The sequence below is a fragment of the Ochotona princeps genome, chromosome 5 (assembly GCF_030435755.1).
Source record: "Ochotona princeps isolate mOchPri1 chromosome 5, mOchPri1.hap1, whole genome shotgun sequence".
Lineage (NCBI taxonomy): Eukaryota > Metazoa > Chordata > Mammalia > Lagomorpha > Ochotonidae > Ochotona > Ochotona princeps.
The window spans coordinates 59912010-59929671 of NC_080836.1; the positions used below are offsets into that span (position 1 = coordinate 59912010).

Genomic DNA, 17662 nt, shown 5'->3' on the forward strand with positions numbered 1-17662 from the left:
AGATGGATCTTAAACTTACAGAAAATATCCTCTAAACTTTAAGAAACACACTGGGATAAGAAGTAAACTTGATTGACAGCTTGCAGAAATGATGGTTTAATGTGAATTTTATGCTAAATACTTTATAGATGAGCAAAAACCTGGAAAACTATAACAGATTCAGGAACCTAGTAATGCCACTGTGGGTGTGGCATAGTTTGGGTACTGAGGATGACTGGCTAACTTCTGCTTCTGTGAGATTCGTAGTTCACTTAAAGCATGGATTGCATGGCTGAAAGTAGGATTAAGTTGTGCCTTACAGTAACTGTCCATTAGTTCACAAAACTTAGCATTTTTGGTTTACAGAACTTTAGCATTTAATTTGAATGGCTTCCTTCCTTTTACCTGGCAAGACATTAAAAAACAAAAAACTTAAGAAACAAAAGCCCACTAGAACTAAAGCCAAAAAATAATTGTGATTTTATTACAGAGATTTTCAAAATGCCAGCGGGAAAAAGTGGAAAGTAATATTGGCACACTTAAAGTCCGTAACCTGCGATAAATTGCTTCTCTTTCTTAGCGTTGTTGCTTTTTGTACCCTGTACAATTTGAAATTTGTATGAAGGGGGCGGCATTTGGCACAGCTTGGTGTGCTTCCATCTGTAGAGGAGTGTCTGGTTCGACTCCCAGCTCTGCTTTGCTGATGACATACACCCTTGGAAAGAGAAGGTGGTGATGGCCCGGATGATGGATGGACTGAGTTCTGGATTCCTGGTGTAAGACTGACCGAGTTCTAATGTTCCAGGCATTTGGACAGTGAACCAATGGATGGAAGATCTTTCTGTACCTATATGTGTGTATCTGTGCCGTTCATGTGAATGCATTTTTGTAGGATCTCATTGCAGTGTATGTGTGTATAAAGATTTGCTTAAGGAAAAATTGATCATCTCTTTGAGGAAAGCTTTATCTAACAAGGTAACAACAGTGCCACCTACTGGTACTTACCTTAAGTTACAGATGCCAAGAGTCCTGAATTCCCTGGAAAAAAACATTTACTGTTAATTACAGTTAAGAGGTGATTTTTGGAGTGTTTTGTTGTGTAGTCCATAAGAATCTTGAAGTTAATAACTTTTTTTATTGTCCAAAGGTTTAAAGTTTGTGAATTAAATAAAAAGATAAAACCCCAATATTAACAATTTAATTAATATTCACATTTCAGGTAAAATAGATTTAATGCTATTATAATGGTAACTGCTTGATTTACATTAGATTTATTTTGTATTTTTTATGAGATTTATTTAATTTTGTTGGAAAGGAAGGTTTACAGAGACAGAACTTCCGTCAGCAAGTTTACTCCTCCAGTGGCTCCAGTGGCCAAAGCTGGAGCTGAGCCAAAGCCAGGAGCCTCTTCCAGGCCTCCCACGTGGTGCAGGGTCCCAAGGCTTTGGGCCGTCCTTGACTGCTTTTCTAGGCCACAAGCAGGGAGCTGGTTGGCAGGTGGAGCCAGCAGGACAGAAGCAGTGCCCGTGTGGGGTGCTGGTCGGAAGGCTGGTTAATTGAGCCATCATGCCGGCCCCGAGTTTCTGTGCTGCAGGAAAAAAAACAAAACCATGGAAAAATTTATGCCTTATGGTTATGTTTATAAATAGTGATTCTTCTGTCTGCCTGGTGTTCCATGTAATTGTTTTCAACATGCTAGCAAAACTGGGGTGAAAAAGCAAGATTTATTTTGTACAAAATTATAAAAGATTTACGTTTTCTTAGTCACTCTGTTCTCTATTAACGTGTACTAAGAATGGTTGTGGATGGTTCTGTGCATGTTAATAATTTTGTTTAATATTGTTATTTTCAAGCCTAGATTATTGATTTTTGAAATTATGATATTTTTATTTTTGAATCATTTCGTGTTTGTTTACTCCTCTTGCTAAGGTAGTTTATATACTAATAAGCAGTAGTGAAATAAAAATACTGGACAATTGAAACAAATGAAATTTCTGTTATTACTTTCTAAAGAATAATAAAAACTTTAATCCTCTTCTGTTTAAGAATACTGTTTCTGTTCTAGGTATTACTATTAGTCGTATTTGTAAATCATTTGTATCTCCACTGAGTGTTAATTATCTGAGCATATATATTGCTGCATTTTGTAGAGCAGCACTGACAGAATTGTAATGTAGACTGTAGATAAAGATTTTAAAGTTAAGGTACCACAGTAAAAAATGGAAAAAATAGATAATAAAGTTAAGCTTCCATGGGCTAACTCACCTCCTCGAATGCCCATAACCAGAGCTGGGCCACACTGACCCTGGGACCCGAGAACTCAGACCTGAGGTTCCCTGTGGATGGTAGCGACACAGCTAACCGTGCTGTGGCGTACAGCCTCCTGGAGCACGCCGCGGCAGAAACCAGAACCTGGGAAGGAGCTGGGACTCCAGACTAGGCAGTGTGACACTGGCTGCGCATGTCCCGAGTGAGGCTTTCACTGCTAAGCTAAAGAACCACCCTCTAGTCTATTTAGTAATGTGTTGTATTTAACCTATATGTCAACATATTATTTTCACTATAATAAAATATGGTGTTATTAATCATACCTTTACATCCTGTTTGGAGCAAAATTTTTGAAACCTGATTTTATATTTTGATCTCCAGTTCAGGAGTTCTGAATTCACGAGGTGTAATTAGACTGTTTTGTGATGGACAGAGCAGTCTCAGGCTCCTCATCTTCCACATTCAGTTTAACTGTAGCCTTTTTCTTTCTGTCCACATCTTTGAACGCCTGCATCCTTTCCAGACAGATACTTTTTAGATATTTTAGTATTTTCTTATCAGATTCCATTTTGGAGCTCTCAGTTCATATTCCTAAAACTCCGGAGTTGCACTTTTTGCCCTCTGCAATCCCAAGTTATGAGTTAACCCGTCAGTGTTTCTTTGTTTTGAAATTTACTAGCATTTTTCGTTATGGTTTGTCTTTTCTCACATACATACGTCAGGTTTGTATTGCATACTTTTCTTATTTTCATGTTTTACTCTTAAAAGTGTACCTACTGTGGGGGTGAGAGGCTGAGAACGAGAAAGGCAGGTAGTGTAGATAATTTCACCAACCTTTCTTCAAATCTTTGCCCAGTACTTTCTGACCCGTGCCAGCAAATTAGTGCAGTTGAGACCATTCTTTTCTATTGAAAAACCAATGTAACCTTTCTTTAGATTTATTTACTTATTTATTGGAAAGCTTTACAGAGAGAAGACATACAGAAAGATTTTCCATCCACTGGTTCACTGCCCAGTGGTTGCAGTGGCTGAGGCTGAGCTCTTCCGAAGCCAAGAGCCAGGAGCTTCTTCTGGGTCTCCCACATGGGTGCAGGGTCTCAAGGCTTTGGGCCAAACTCTACTGCTTTCCCAGACCACAGGCAGGGAGCTAGAAGGGAAATAGGGCTGCTGGTGCATGAACTGGCGCTCATATGGGATCCTGGCACGTGTAAGGCGAGGACTTCAGCCACTAGGCTACTGCAGCATGCCCCAGTGTAACTTCTCTGTTTAAATTCTTTATCAGTTTCTCTTACCTTGAAAGTTAAAACATTTTTTTTCTCCTTATGGCTCTCTTTAGTGGGTAAAAACAAAATTTTCTTTCAACTGATTGAAATAGGCTCATTTAACCTTGTTTTTAATATGAGCTTCAGTGAAATCGCTTGGTGTTCAGTGTCGTGCATGATATTGTACAATTCCTTTTTTCCCCTAGTGAGCATTATAACTGGTACTGAAGCGTTCATTTTCTTTCTTCTGTTTTTAATGTGATTGCACTTAGGTTACTTTCCGAACCAGAATCTATCACTGCAACATCAACAGTCAGGGCGTCATCTGTTTGGACATCCTTAAGGACAACTGGAGTCCTGCTTTGACTATCTCAAAGGTTTTGCTGTCTATTTGTTCCCTTTTGACAGACTGCAACCCTGGTAAGCAACTGTAAACATACACAGTAAGGCTGCAGAAGCCAATACATATTCTTTTCTTTTTTTTCAATATATATTCCTGGTTAGGTAAAAATGTGGATAGAAAAGTAAATTCTCTTAGTGGAAAAACCAGAATAAAACATTTTGTGAGGACTTAACTAAACCTATTTTGGTTAGGCTAGCCCGTAAGTTTCTTAGTAACTTTATTTAGCTTATTAATAGCATGCTGCTCTGCAAATTTTTTTTTACCACCAGTCATGGACTCTACTGTTTGAATTATGTATCTGTGTTTCTGATAGGAGTAAGGTAGTATTTTTGACACTTTTTGTTTGTTTGCTTCTTAAGATTGATTATTTGAAAGAATTACTGAGAGAAAGAGAAACGGGACGAACTTCCACCTGCTAACTGAACCCCCACAAGGTTGCAGGGGTTGGTGGCTTGCCAGGCTGAGCCAGGAGCCATTAGCCTGGCGCTCCATCTAGATCTTCACGTGCATGGCACAGCCCAGGCCCTTGGGCCGTCTTAGCCCGTGTTCTGTGGGATACCAGCATCACAGTCATTGGTCACAGCTTGTGCAGCCTGACACTGGCTCCATTGCCTCCGTTTCTTGCTCCTTGCATGCAGCCATGCACTTTAAGACAAAGTGTAATGAAGGATTTCTTGTTCTCCCTTGCTTTTTTTTGTAAATTGAAATTGAGTGTATTAGATGTAGTAGTAATGTTTGTTCAACATATGGCTGATGAGGATTGTACCAGATTATGGTTATATAAATTCAGATAAAATGTCAGTCTATAATCTTTAGAAATTTCTAAGAATCACATAAGAGCTTTAACATAGGTAGCTAACTTCGTAAACTAATGTTTAGACCTGAGGTTTCACAAAAGTTATCTTACTATGGGGACCTTTTTAAACAAATTGATTTACTTTATCAAAATAATTAATAGTAAAGTTGTTGAGGCTTAGCAGTTCTCATGTACAATAGGTAGATACTCGTGATTAACTAATTAAAGTAAAATATTGAAAATAACCTAAATATCTGTAAGAAGAAGATACAGCTATTCAGAAAAGGAAACAGCTCTCTGTGATATGATAGGAATTAAGATATTTGAAGTATAAGAGCAAGATACTGAAGAAAGCTATATAAAGTTCTGAATGCTTTTAAATGCATATAGCGTATGTGAAGGAAGTGTTTTGAATGAGTGATACTTATTTGCCAGGGAGTTTGGAAGGAAGAGAACTATACTTTCACTGGTTATTGCATGGTATATTTCCGATATTGTACCACATGTATATATTTTATCTTTTTGAAGAGTAAGTTCAAAATAAAACTTTTCAAAATCAATTCCTGGTTCAGAAGTCTATATAAAATGAAGTGATGAGCTTTCTAGTGGAAATGTGGACAGTGATATCACTGCATCTTTAGCATTGTAAGGTTCAAGTTTTATTTTAAAATTGTTTTTAATTTCTAAAATATAGACAGAATTAACAATCATCTTGCACATTGTGTTGAATAAAATACCAGGATTACAAAGAAATTGTGATATTTTAAAGGCTTATACCTTTCTAACTTTTAACCAAAGAAGTCTTCCTAATTTGAGAAACAGACTATATGAATTATGTTCCTTTAAACACTGTATGCAAGGTGCTGCTGAAATGTTAGATAGTAGGATATTGAAGTATTACTGTACCTTAAAGATATCACATAATATCTTTTAATGTTGTTTCCACTTTTCCAGCGGATCCTCTGGTTGGAAGCATAGCCACTCAGTATTTGACCAACAGAGCAGAACATGACAGGATAGCCAGACAGTGGACCAAGAGATACGCCACATAATTGACATATTTGTATGCAGTGTGAAGGAGCGGAAGGCATCTTCTCACTGCGCTGCAAATCTTTATAGCCTTTACGATACGGACTTCTGTGTATATGTTATACTGATTCTACTCTCTGCTTTTATCCTTGGAGACTGGGAGACTCCCCAAAAAGGTAAATGCCACCAAGAGTAGAACTTTGTAGCTGTAGATTAGTTATGTTTAAAATGCCTACTTGCAAGTCTTGCTTCTTTGGGATATCAAAATGTATTTTGTGATGTACTAAGGATATTGGTCCTGAAGTCTACCAAATATTATAGTGCATTTTAGCCTAATACATTATCTGTATGAAGTTATAAAAAGTAGCTGTAGATGACTAGAAATTATGTCATTTGTATTAAACCCAGATCTATTTCTGAGTATGTGGTTCATGCTGTTGTGAAAAAAAATGTTTTACCTTTGACCTTTGTCCGTTTGTAATGAGAGGATTTCCTTTGACCCTTTGTAGCTCAGAGAGCACCTGATGTATCATCTCCAACACAATAAACATGCTCCTGAAGGCGTAGCTTCCTGTCGTAATGTGTTTAGTTAGTCTTGTCAGAAGGTGTGTCTGGGACGATTGTTGCTGAAATAAAAATGTGGGTATGAAGATTTACTACTAAGAACTAGTAAAAATAAACTTACATTGAAAACATTGAAAATTATTAAATGTGTTACATAGTTTTTCCTTTAAGTCTTAGAGAATACAATGAGCTTAAGTATGGAAAACTGGATCTTAAATAATTGGTTTCAGAAACACATAAAGCTTTAATTTGGTGATAATATTTGAGGAAAAAAGAAAATAAAATTGGGACTTGCACAGGAATTTGGTAATACCTTATGGAAAACTTGGGTGATTTCTGTCTGGCACTGGCAATACTGTTAGATTCTCCCTTTGATCTGGTGGTAGTTGTGTGGTGCAGTTTCCTTTTAATCCTGGTCTTGAACTTTTATGTTCTATATTATTCCCAGTATGGCCCTTGGTCATTCAACTAGAGGTAGAATTGAATGCAGAAACTGTAATGATTTTATGGGTTAAATTCTTTTTATTATTAGATTTGCTGTTAGAGTTATAGAATATATTACCTGTGACTTTGGGTCATTGTCTCTGATCGAGTGGCCAACAAGCTGGTTTACAGGGCAAGCGTCATTGTCTTTTTTACTCTTAAATATGAGAACGGAATACTCTTAAAACTTATAGATTGGGGCCTGGCACGGTAGCCTAGTGGCTAAAGTCCTCACCTTGCACCCAGGATCCCATATAGGTGCTGATTCTAATCCCTGTGGCCCTGCTTCCTATCCAGCTCCCTGCTTGTGGCTTGGGAAAGCAGTCAAGGACAGCTCAAAGCCTTGGGAACCGGCACCCACCTGGGAGACCTGGCAGAGGTTCCTAGCTCCTGGTTTCAGATTGGCTCAGCTCCAGCCAGTGCAGCTGCTTGGGGAGTGAATCATTGGACCGAAGATCTTTCTCCCTGTGTCTCCTCCTCTCTGTATTTGTTTTCTAATAAAAACAAAATAAATCTTTAAAAATTTATAGAGTGAAATTATGAACATGTTTCAAGATAATAGAATAGTATGTGTATAGTTGCATTTAGTGGCACTAATGATTGTGAGTGCTTATTTTGCACTTAGTATCTTAACCCACCCACCCTGAATCCTTCTTCAAGGAACATCAAAGAGTGCTGTTGGCTTGCATTTCTGAAACTCTGAGTTGTGACTATTTTAAATAGTAACTAATAATCTGTAATGAATTCAAGTCAGTGTGTTAAGAGTATACACCTTTCAAGTCAGTGTGTTAAGAGTTAAGAGTGATAGGACATTTTTGAGCTGTAGGCTGTAGAAAGTATCTTTGCTTCATTTCTGAGATTGTACCCTTCACATCCTGGCGTGATGAACTTCTCTCTTAGGACTAGCAGAATGTTCAGGGACATAGACTTGCTTCAAGTAACTGTTACCTGTTTTGCCAGTGTGCACACTGTGCCTTGTATTGATCTGAGTCCAAGTAACAGAAGAGGCGATGGTTACCTGAAATACTTACAACTCTTCCGCACATCACCCCTGTAACCTCGAAATAAGATAAATTAGCTGTCTCCGAATTAGTCAGACATGAACCGCCAGAGTGGTATTTGCGTATTTCTGTGTTTTCTATTTGTCAATAAACATAGGGATTCTAATCTTGTCCATCCTCCTTCTGCTTGAACTGCTTTCTTTTGCAGGGAACAGGCTTTACTTTCAAAGAAGCTAGTAATAGCTTGCTGTTCTGATAAGATCTACCTATAAAGTGAGAGCTACACTCTGCTAAAATTTTAGAGGAGAGACTCAACCGGTATGCTTTAAAAGTGGCAGTACTTTGGAATCCTTTCTTTGGTTCCCTTAAACTTAAGACTTTTGTTAACGTGAAGAGGGAGTTGGAATGTCATTCTGTTATTTCTGAAAAAACTATCAGTCCTCTTCACAATAATATGGGTGTTCATCAGTTTACTTCAGAAGTTGCATTGAAAACAATTTTAAATTAAGTTTATTTTGTTGCAGAAAATTGAAAACCATGGCTATGAAGAGTATAAGAAATTATGAAAAAGTGGATTGTAAAAAAGCTATGTATTACTGATTAGCAAGTAATCGCATGTGCCTTGGCCTTGGAGTCCTGGCTGTCACCCAATGGCCACTACTGAAGAATGAGTAATGGCTTGCTTTGAAGAAAATTATTATGGTAACTTACAGAATTATCTTTAAGAGCACCTGGTTGACCATGAAGTAAAAATTAATTGAACATTTGTGGATGTTGGCTTAGTTCTAAAGTTAAAGATAGTAAAATCAAACGTTTGTGTAGAGGCTTGTGTTGTGTCTAAGTAAATAAAAAGGACAGCTTTTTCTTGAGCTGTAGCAAGAAGGCAAAAAAAAAAAAAAATCTATGGATTTCAGAATTTTTTTGCACCCATATGTACTGAAATACTTCAAAAATTTTAGGGAAAGTAAAATTAAAATATAATTTTTGAATCAAATTTTATGAGAGGCAGAAAGATTCCATGTACTGGCCCACTCCCCCAGTGGCTGGGTCTAAGCCAGGCCAGAGCCAAGAGCTGGAAACCCAGTCCGGGTTCCCTTGTGGATGGCAGAAGCCCAACCGGGGCATCTGTCAGCACTGTCTCCTAGGGTCTACATTAGCAGCAAGGCGGCATCAGAAAGTGGAGCCAGGAAACAAATCCAGGCCTTCTGATAATGAAATGTGAGTGTCTGTAACAGATGTCTTAGCCAGCAAGTTAAATGCACACCGTAGTAAATTTATTTTGATGTGAAGAAATTTGACCATGTATAGGTTTTTTGTTGTTATTGTTTGTTTTGTTTTGTTTTTTTATCGGACGTGTATTCCAAGACCCTTCATATCTTAGTTCCATTTTCTGAGAACTTTTAGGTACTGTTGGCCTGTCATTAGGGATTCATTTTTCCCAGCAAGAAACTGGTTCTAGGTGCAAATTATGATATTTAAACAAAACCTCGTTCTCATCCATTAAAAGCAGATTGTACAAGTTGAAGATCCAAATGTAGTTTTATAAATGTATAAGAGTGGCCATGGCATCACCCAGCTCAGTGAGCTTGGAGTACTCTCCTTAGGGTCCTGTCTGAGTTGGGTAGTGCCCCACTAAGTGCCAAGCACCATTTAGGCATTGTGCTTCATCTCGTTTAATACCTCCACAGAATTGTAGGAGGGTGGAGAGTTGAAACTAAACTATAAACATGTAATTAACTTGCTACATATTGCCTGGACAATGTAGAGGAACAGCCCCTATGCCCTAGGCTAGGATTGTTTATAATATGAAGGAAAATTATATCAGTATCAACCAGAATTAATATTGAAAACAAAGACATACATATACGTTATAACTGTTCCCTGTGAAACTGGCTGAGCCAGGCTGAAGCCAGAAACCAGGAAAGTTTTCTGAGCTCCTATGCGGATTGCAGGGGCCCTAACACTAGTGCCATGTTTTGCTACTTTTCTCAGGCCATCAGCAGGCAGTTACATCAGAAATGGAGCAGCCAGGACACAAAGCAGCACACACTGCAGTAGCCCACAATGCCACACTGTTTGTTGTTCCTTAGTTTTAACTTGAGAAATAATTGGTGCTGTGTTAAATTTATTTGGCCAAGAGCCCAGTGTAATGATGCCACAGGTGAAGCCACAGTATCTCATGCAGGCACTGGTTTGTGTCCTGACTGTTCCACTTTGGAGGTAGCTCCCTGCTGATGTGTCTGGAAAAGCAGTAGAAAATGGCCCAAGTGCTTGGGCTCCTGCACCCATGTGCGAGATCTGATGGAAGGCTGCTGCCCCCATTCCCATCCCTGTAATTCTGCCTTTAAAATAAATCTTTTTGGGCCCGGTGCGGTCGCCTAGTGGATGGGTTGCTTGTCTTACATGCACCATGATTCTGTGTGGGCACTAGTTCATGTCCCAGCTGCTCTGCTTCCCATCCAGCTCCCTGCCTGTGGCTGGGAGGGCAGTTGAGGATGGCCTGCACCCATTGGGAGGCTCCGAGCTCCTGGCTTCAGAACAGCTCAGCTCTGGTCGTTACAGCCACTGGGAGAGTGAACCCAGCAGATGGAAGATCTTTTCTGCCTCTCCTTTCTGTAGATGTAACTTTCCAATGAAAATTAAAAAGTAAATGTATTTAATCATATGTTATATAAAGTTATAATCATAATGTTATATAATGAAGCGTTTGGTGAGTATCTTTTTCAAAATGAAGTTTCAATACCCGAAAACAAAGGATGTTGCTTTTGCTTTTTAGTGAGGAAATTTAATTAATGATACACATAGAATTCAGTTGATGTTTGCATTATGACTTAGGTATATAGCACTGTCTTAACTAAAGTGTCTTATGATGTATACTTAAGAACTTGGGTTCAACCTACTAACTTACCAAGAGTGTTCTTACAGTTCATTCAAGTATATATGGTAGAGGTTTTCACTTCCTTTACTTCATATGCCAACCTCAGATATGCTTGTGGTAGTGTAGTACATGAACATGTCAGCATTTGTATTGTGGTCTCTGATTGTATTTGTGACATGATTTATGGCTTCCCAAATCATTATAAGTGGCCTTAAGAGAGTTGAGATGGCGTTTCTATGACACTGTATTAACCTGCTTCTATTTCAGTAGTAGTCTGTATTTCACATACATAAATTATACCAATAAATCCCTTTGTTTAATTTTTAAATGCATTATTTTGTTTCTTCAAGCAGTGCCCAAATAATAAAAATTATTTGTAATTACACTCCAGTGGATATACATTATTTAAAATGCATTTAAAAAAACTAGTTTGTCAGGTTTTTATGGTGAAGGTCTTCAGTGATTGAAATGTGTCTTCCAGGTATGTAATGAGATACTTGTACAGCAAGCCGTTAACTCTGTCAAAGTGGTTTGTGATACAAATTGCTGAGAGTGATTTCTCTGCTGTATCTTCATTAGTCGCGGTTGGTGTGAAGGCCCTGGTCATTGTCGTAGTGAGCCTTGCAGAGAGGAGGGTTCTGTAAGCTGTGTGTGCCTAAGGTGTGTGTACATCTGGCCTGGTTTTCCTCTTTCTCCTGCGCTGTTGAACCTGTAGGCACTCGTGCAGGGAGGGTCCTGGGACTCTGCTGCTTCTCTTGGTTCATGTATGCCACTGGCTGTGCTCCCAGCTTCCTGTGCCAGTCGTTCAAGGGGTAATAAAGACAAAGAGGAACGCGTTTTCACATCCTGAAATAGTTGTTGATTTTCATATCCAAATATATTTGTCCCTTGTGGAGAAGAAATTGTTTGACAAGTGTTATCCACGAAATTAGAGAAATTTGTGTCTTCAGGTTACCTTGTTGAAACCTGACAAGGCTCAGGCCAATAGTGACACCGTACCTAGGTTACTAAGAACAGTTTTCTTGCCATTACTTTCAATCCCCAAGGTTGTTGTTTTTTTTTTTTTTTTTTTTTGAAATGTATTGTTAAAAATGTTTTTTAGTTTATTTTGAATTTTATGGTACAATTCCATAGGGTCTGGGATTCTCATCCTCCTCCCAAGCTCCCCCCTCCCGACTGATTTTCCCCATGTTATTACAGTAGCGTAGTCCTGAAGAAGTCATGATTCCATCAGTCAAGCTTAATCTCCTTTGATAGAACCTTTCTGTTGCTCTGACATAGCTGTCAGTCAACTTCTCTGCGATGTCACCTGCACAGGAATCAGAATGAGGGAAAGAAAACCAAGCATGCTTATTTCCCACATCAGCAGCAAGCTGGCTGCCCCCCTCAGCCTTGTCTCGGACACCATGAAGCCTTCCTTCTCTCGTCCCCACTGCTTGCCCCATCGTCTCCCCCACCCTCTTTTTTGGAAGAGGGGATGGAAAGTGGTTATGCCAAATAACCGCTTAACCGATCTCCATTATGAATTTATTTGTCCTACAATTTCTAGTTGCTTACTAACTGAACAATTTTTATTTAGGCACTATAGTAAAAAGATCAATACATTTTCACATCCTTAAATGGTTGTTGATTTTCATTTCCAGATAAATTTATCCCTTGTGGAAGAGAACATAGCTTTTTTATTTTTCTTCTTCAGTCTCTCCTATTGGTCTGTGGCTCTGCCTTTCAAATACATACATGCATAGGTACATACATACATACACGCATACATACATACATACGTAATGACAAAAGCCTTTTTTGGGAGTGGTGCCGTGGTATAGTGGCCTAAACCTCTGCCTGAGGTGCCAACATTCCATGTGGACTCTTGTTTGTATCGCAGCTGTTCTGCTTCCAATCAAGCTCCCTGCTTGTGGCCAGGGAAAGAAGCAGAGGCAAGAATTCAAGGAATTTAAGGAATATATCACAGTGAAGATACAAGATATAAAAGAAACATACCTTTCTTGATGTGTAGCCATTTTCTGTTGGGAAATGGTGCAGATGTTCTTGCTGAATTATCAAAATTTTAATATAATGTTTGAGTTATGACTAACCTAGGTATTTTAAACATGTTTAATATCTGCTTTTAAAAATACATACTGTATTACTGTCTTTTAAAGTACTCTTAGTTCACTGTTTCTAGCATGCATTTTTGGTGTTTAATTATGGTTAGCCCAATACCTCATACGTCTTGCCAGACAAATTTGGGAAGTTGCTTGTCTGTGATTTCCGAGTCCCATTTCTAATATATGTCTGCTGAATGGATGATCTTTGCATCATCAGTGTGAGTCATCTTAAGGTTATATAGAAATTATAGTGAAGCACGCCAGGGTTTTTAATTCTTTATTGTAGTACGATAGGTACTATTTGTATTCCTGTTTCTCTGCAATAAGGGAATTTAACAATATATTATTTGTATAAACCACCTATTGTTTAAAAAGAAAGAATAAATCCTAAATTAAAGGGAAATTTTGCACAATGTTTTCTGTCCTATAAAATGTATGTATTTTCTCATTATTATTACTCGTGATTAATTTCTCCTATCTCCTTTTATTAGTCAAAAGAAAAAAAATGACCTGGAGCACTGTATGTATATTTCTTGTCATATCATAACGTTTTAATCCACAGTAGACCACATACACCACAGTGATGCCATGAGATTATGTTGTCTAGTGGTCCTGCAGTTATCTTAATTGTGTAGGTACATGCTTTGGTGTTCGTGCAATGATAAAATGACCTAGCAGTGTGTACCCTTACAGCCTTGCTGAAGTGATGCATGCCTGTCTGCTTAGAGTGTTCTTTTAGGAAAATCGCATGGTGGCTTGCAAGGTATCCTTCCGTGTTGAAAGCTGATTATTGGAATGTCCGAGTGTCTTTCTCTCTCTTTTTTTCTTTTTTTGATTCACTCCTTACTGCTTGCTTCTGAGAGAAAGGGAAATAGAACAGCACAAAGAAAATTGTCCACCTTTCTCCCCCCTGTAGATCTTAAGTGAAAGGAGATTGGATCGGAGCTTCCTAATTCCAACAATTTCTCACGTATCTCACATCACGACTATTTCTTAAGTTACATGGCGAACTCATATGTTGGCTACTTGCAGGTCCTCTTCAGCACACAAGAGGGGAAAAGTAAGCGTGAGGAGAAGTAATCTAGTTTACTGAGAAGGGTTGGTCTCCGGGTCCCGACAGTTACAGGAGTGTGTAAGGAAGGTTAAGGATTCTTTGGTAAGCGAGTGTTTATGTCAGGCTCCATGCTGTCATCCGGAAAGAGGATGAAAGGAGGTCTTCTGTAGGAAACACAAGGCTGAGGAACTCGGTGGTAAGAGTAGCATTGGCTCCCCTTTTCTCATATTTTTATTAAGTTTTAGAGACCATTTTTTAAAAGGGTTTTCTGATTTGAGAGGCGGAGTTCCATAGAGACATGGGGGGCAAGAGAAGTGGTATTTCCATATGCCTGTCCATTGCCCAAGTGGCCACAAGAGCCATAGCTGGGCCAGTCCGCAGGCAGAAGGCAGGGGCTTCCTGTGGGTCCCACACAGGGCCCCAAGGACGTGGACCATCTCAGCTGCTTTCCCCAGCCATTAGTAGGGAGCTACGTCGGAAGTGGAACAGCTGGAACTCAAAACCACTGCCCACTATGCCACAGCACCAGCCCTCTTAGGGAACACTGTATCCCCCTCTAGACATATTCCCCAGCCACACTTCTCTGATGATAAAGGCCATTTTAAATAGAGGTATGAGACATTGTCTTCTACAAGTTTTAAAAATAGCACATTTATTAAAAAATTGCTCTTATTCAGGAATCCCCTAGAAATTAGTTATTCATTTCATTTACTCATTGGTTATGTGCACTGACGGTTACCATTTTGAATGCCTCACAGTAGTAGGGAGTAATGCACACCAAACCCCTAACCTTTTGGAATATGGGCATTACAGTATTAAGAAGCTGAGCAGATGGGAAACAGTGAAAGAACAGAGGAAGGAAGAAAGGAAACACAGGAGTGCTTGGGCCAGAAGAGGAGATGAAAAGGTCTAGGAGGTAACGGTGATTGCATCAGATGCTACTGAGGAGTGAGGATGGAGCTGGAGTGTGTTCTTATTTTGCATGTAAATAAAAGCTAGTCCTTGGTGACTTCTGGAAGCACAGTTTTCTTGGAGCAGTCAGATTCACAGTTGACTGGAAAAGGTGCTAAGTAAGTGAGAAATTGGAGCCTCCTGACCGTGTTGCAGCACAATATGAAAGTAAGGACTAGGTAGGAGTTCTTTTTAAAGGTAGACAAAATCATATTGTGTTAATGTGAAACATAATAGGGAGGGGAGTGAATGAATAACTTTAGAGAGTTGTCCTCTAGATAAACAGCTCAACACTATGGACTGGGGTTGTTTACAGAGCTCTTGGCACTGCTTGGAACATTTGCTGAGCAGACAAAAGTTCTTTGGGAAATGCAATATCCACCACTTGAAACGGCATTGGGGTTCGCCTGATTCTTGAATCTCCCCATGTAGGCAAGAGGGAGTAGGAGCTAGCATCAGACAGTGGTTGGCTTCTAAGTGGAACTCGGGCATTTCACGCTATTTCCTTATTTAGCAAGAAAGCAGGCCGAATGCAAGGGCCTAGGTCCTGAGAGAGGAGAGGGATGGTTGGAAGCGGATTGCTTTCACACGTTGCTGACTGAAGCCTGTGGGTCTGTATGACTGCTGTGTGTCCCGCAGAGGAACTGGTTATTTGTTGCTTATCAATGGATTGGGTTGTCTTAGCTGGATGAGCCTTTCGTGTCCTAGCTAAATATTAATGATCAGCAAGTACTTGCAATTTCTACAGCAGAAGGGCTCTTTGTTTTCAACAAGTATGGCTAGCAGTTGTTACTTGGTTGAACCCTCAAGTGCATAGTATTTTCCTTGAATCATTGAAGAATTTATATTGATAATAGATTTTACTAGATAACTGAGCGTTTGCTCAAAGTTCATGGTACTTTAAATGCTACAACTGGAAGACAGCTCTGTTGGGTTTCCCAGTGAGACCATCACAGTCAGGAAGCGGGATGTCTGGATCGCATCCAGAGGGCTAGGGATAGGTCTTGGTGGATTATGTGGCAGATGACTTCTTGGAGCTAGTTAGAGGAAATGAGTCTGGAGACTTAGGAATTCTTTACTGCTGGTTTATTTTGTGGATGTATCAGTCAGAAGACACAATAACACCAACTTTTTATTCAACCGCCCATCCCTGGCTCTATGATAGAACTTTGTTTCCAAAACTTCTCTCCTTTGGATGGTTTCTCATTCAGAAAGTAAGAAATTTGAGTATCAAGTTTCATTTCTTGAAAACCTATAGAACAGTGTTAGCTTATGATCAGGTTTCATGATTTCTGTTGTTTTTGCCTCCTTGCCACGGTCCAGATTCTTTGCTTTCCAGTGAAAGCTAATGCAGCAGGCTTTACTTATTTTCCAAAAATCTGGACAGACACGGTCTTGAATTCTAGTTGACTCAGTTACTTAATTTTGCTTGTGAAAGTCAACAAAGCATGTTTTTTTTCCCTGAGTAGGTCTTTCTGAACAGTCATTTTGTGGTGATTATTGCAAAATTTAGACCCGACTGAACATTTAGTAGAAATGGGGTGACTTTGTAAGTTAAAGCCGTCATAGCAAATATGCTAATTCTAAATAAAATATTCTAATTTCTTTAGAATATTTTACATAGTGCGAGGCTGACAGTGTCTTGTTTATTCTAGATTTTTCCCTTTCCGTTTCTGTTGTCTTACTCTATCCCATTCGTGTCTTATCTACAGGAACCTTTTAGAAGTTGCCCTTCTGTCCATGTGAAAGACACTGATTCGTTCTGCACACCACTGTCACATTCATCTCTCCACGGTGTGCACTTTACTAGGACATTCCCTGCTCCTTACACTGCCGTGTGCATTGCTTACCCTGTGGAGGCTGCTGTGGCCTGCTGCCAGGAGCAGCTGCAGGTGAACCAGCCTTGCAGTGCAATACTGCAGTCACCTTGCCAGTGGCAGAAAATGCACTTTTCACTGACAGATTTCCTCCCAAGTAGCAGTTGTGACTTGCTGAGAACACCTGTTGAATCCACTGATTCTTCAGGGCCTTCTGCTCATAAGACTGCCTGCGTGCATTGACACTGATTTACCACTAGCAGTTCAGAGTATTGATGTATGTGACCTTGTGGCTGGCCATGTTAGGCGTCAAACATCAGAGGATGAATTGCTGATGAGGGTTTGCTAGTGCTCAGTGTTGGAGAGGTGAGTTGATATTCCTCGTGCTCCAAGGCAGATGGAACCGTGCGTCTGTGCTGAGAGCATTTGGTAGTGCTGAAATCGAGCCTTCTGTTCAGTCCAAAATAATGTGACGAGTGGACAACTTTGAGAATTTTATCTTTTTTTTCTCTTGCTGAATTTTAGTTCTTGAAAGTCTTTTCATTCACACATTAACTATATCTGTGTATCTTTATAAAATAACACTATAGGCATTGGCAAGCATATAGTCTGAAAAATCCTGAGTGTCACTTTAGTACATAGAACCACGTGTTTTGATTTCATTGTAGTGATACATATCTAGTGAGGTTAAAAATATGCAGCCACACAGACATCAGTACTAAAGTTTCCAGTTTCCATTTTTAAAAAAGATTTATTTATTTTTATTGGAAACAGATTTACAGAGAGAAGGAGACAGAGAAAGACATTTTATCTGCTGGTTCACTCCCAGGTGGTCACAACGGCTGGACCTGAGCTGGCCTGAAGCTGGGAGCCAGGAGCTACTTCCCAGGTTGTTGGGGCAGCCTCTACTGCCTTCTCATTCCATAAATGGGGAGTTGGATGGGAGCAGCCAGGACATTAACCTGCAACCATATGGGATCCTGGTGCCTGCAAGAGAAGGATTTAGATACTAAGCACACCAGGTCCAAAAGTTTCCATTTTGCAAGTTAATTGTTAGTAAGACTATTACTAA

At 39.4% G+C, this 17662-nt stretch overlaps 1 protein-coding gene across 2 annotated transcripts in view; it reads left to right on the forward strand.

The window, feature by feature from the left end:
- UBE2E3 (ubiquitin conjugating enzyme E2 E3) overlaps positions 1–6297 on the forward strand; it is a 75712-nt gene extending 69415 nt beyond the window's left edge. For both annotated transcript variants that reach the window (XM_058664690.1, XM_058664691.1), the window contains exons 5-6: positions 3782–3929; positions 5663–6297. In XM_058664690.1, the coding sequence (XP_058520673.1) occupies positions 3782–3929; positions 5663–5760 (246 nt within the window). In that variant the 3' untranslated portion in view covers positions 5761–6297. The remainder of the gene's footprint in view (positions 1–3781; positions 3930–5662) is intronic.
- Positions 6298–17662: the final 11365 nt, after the last annotated feature.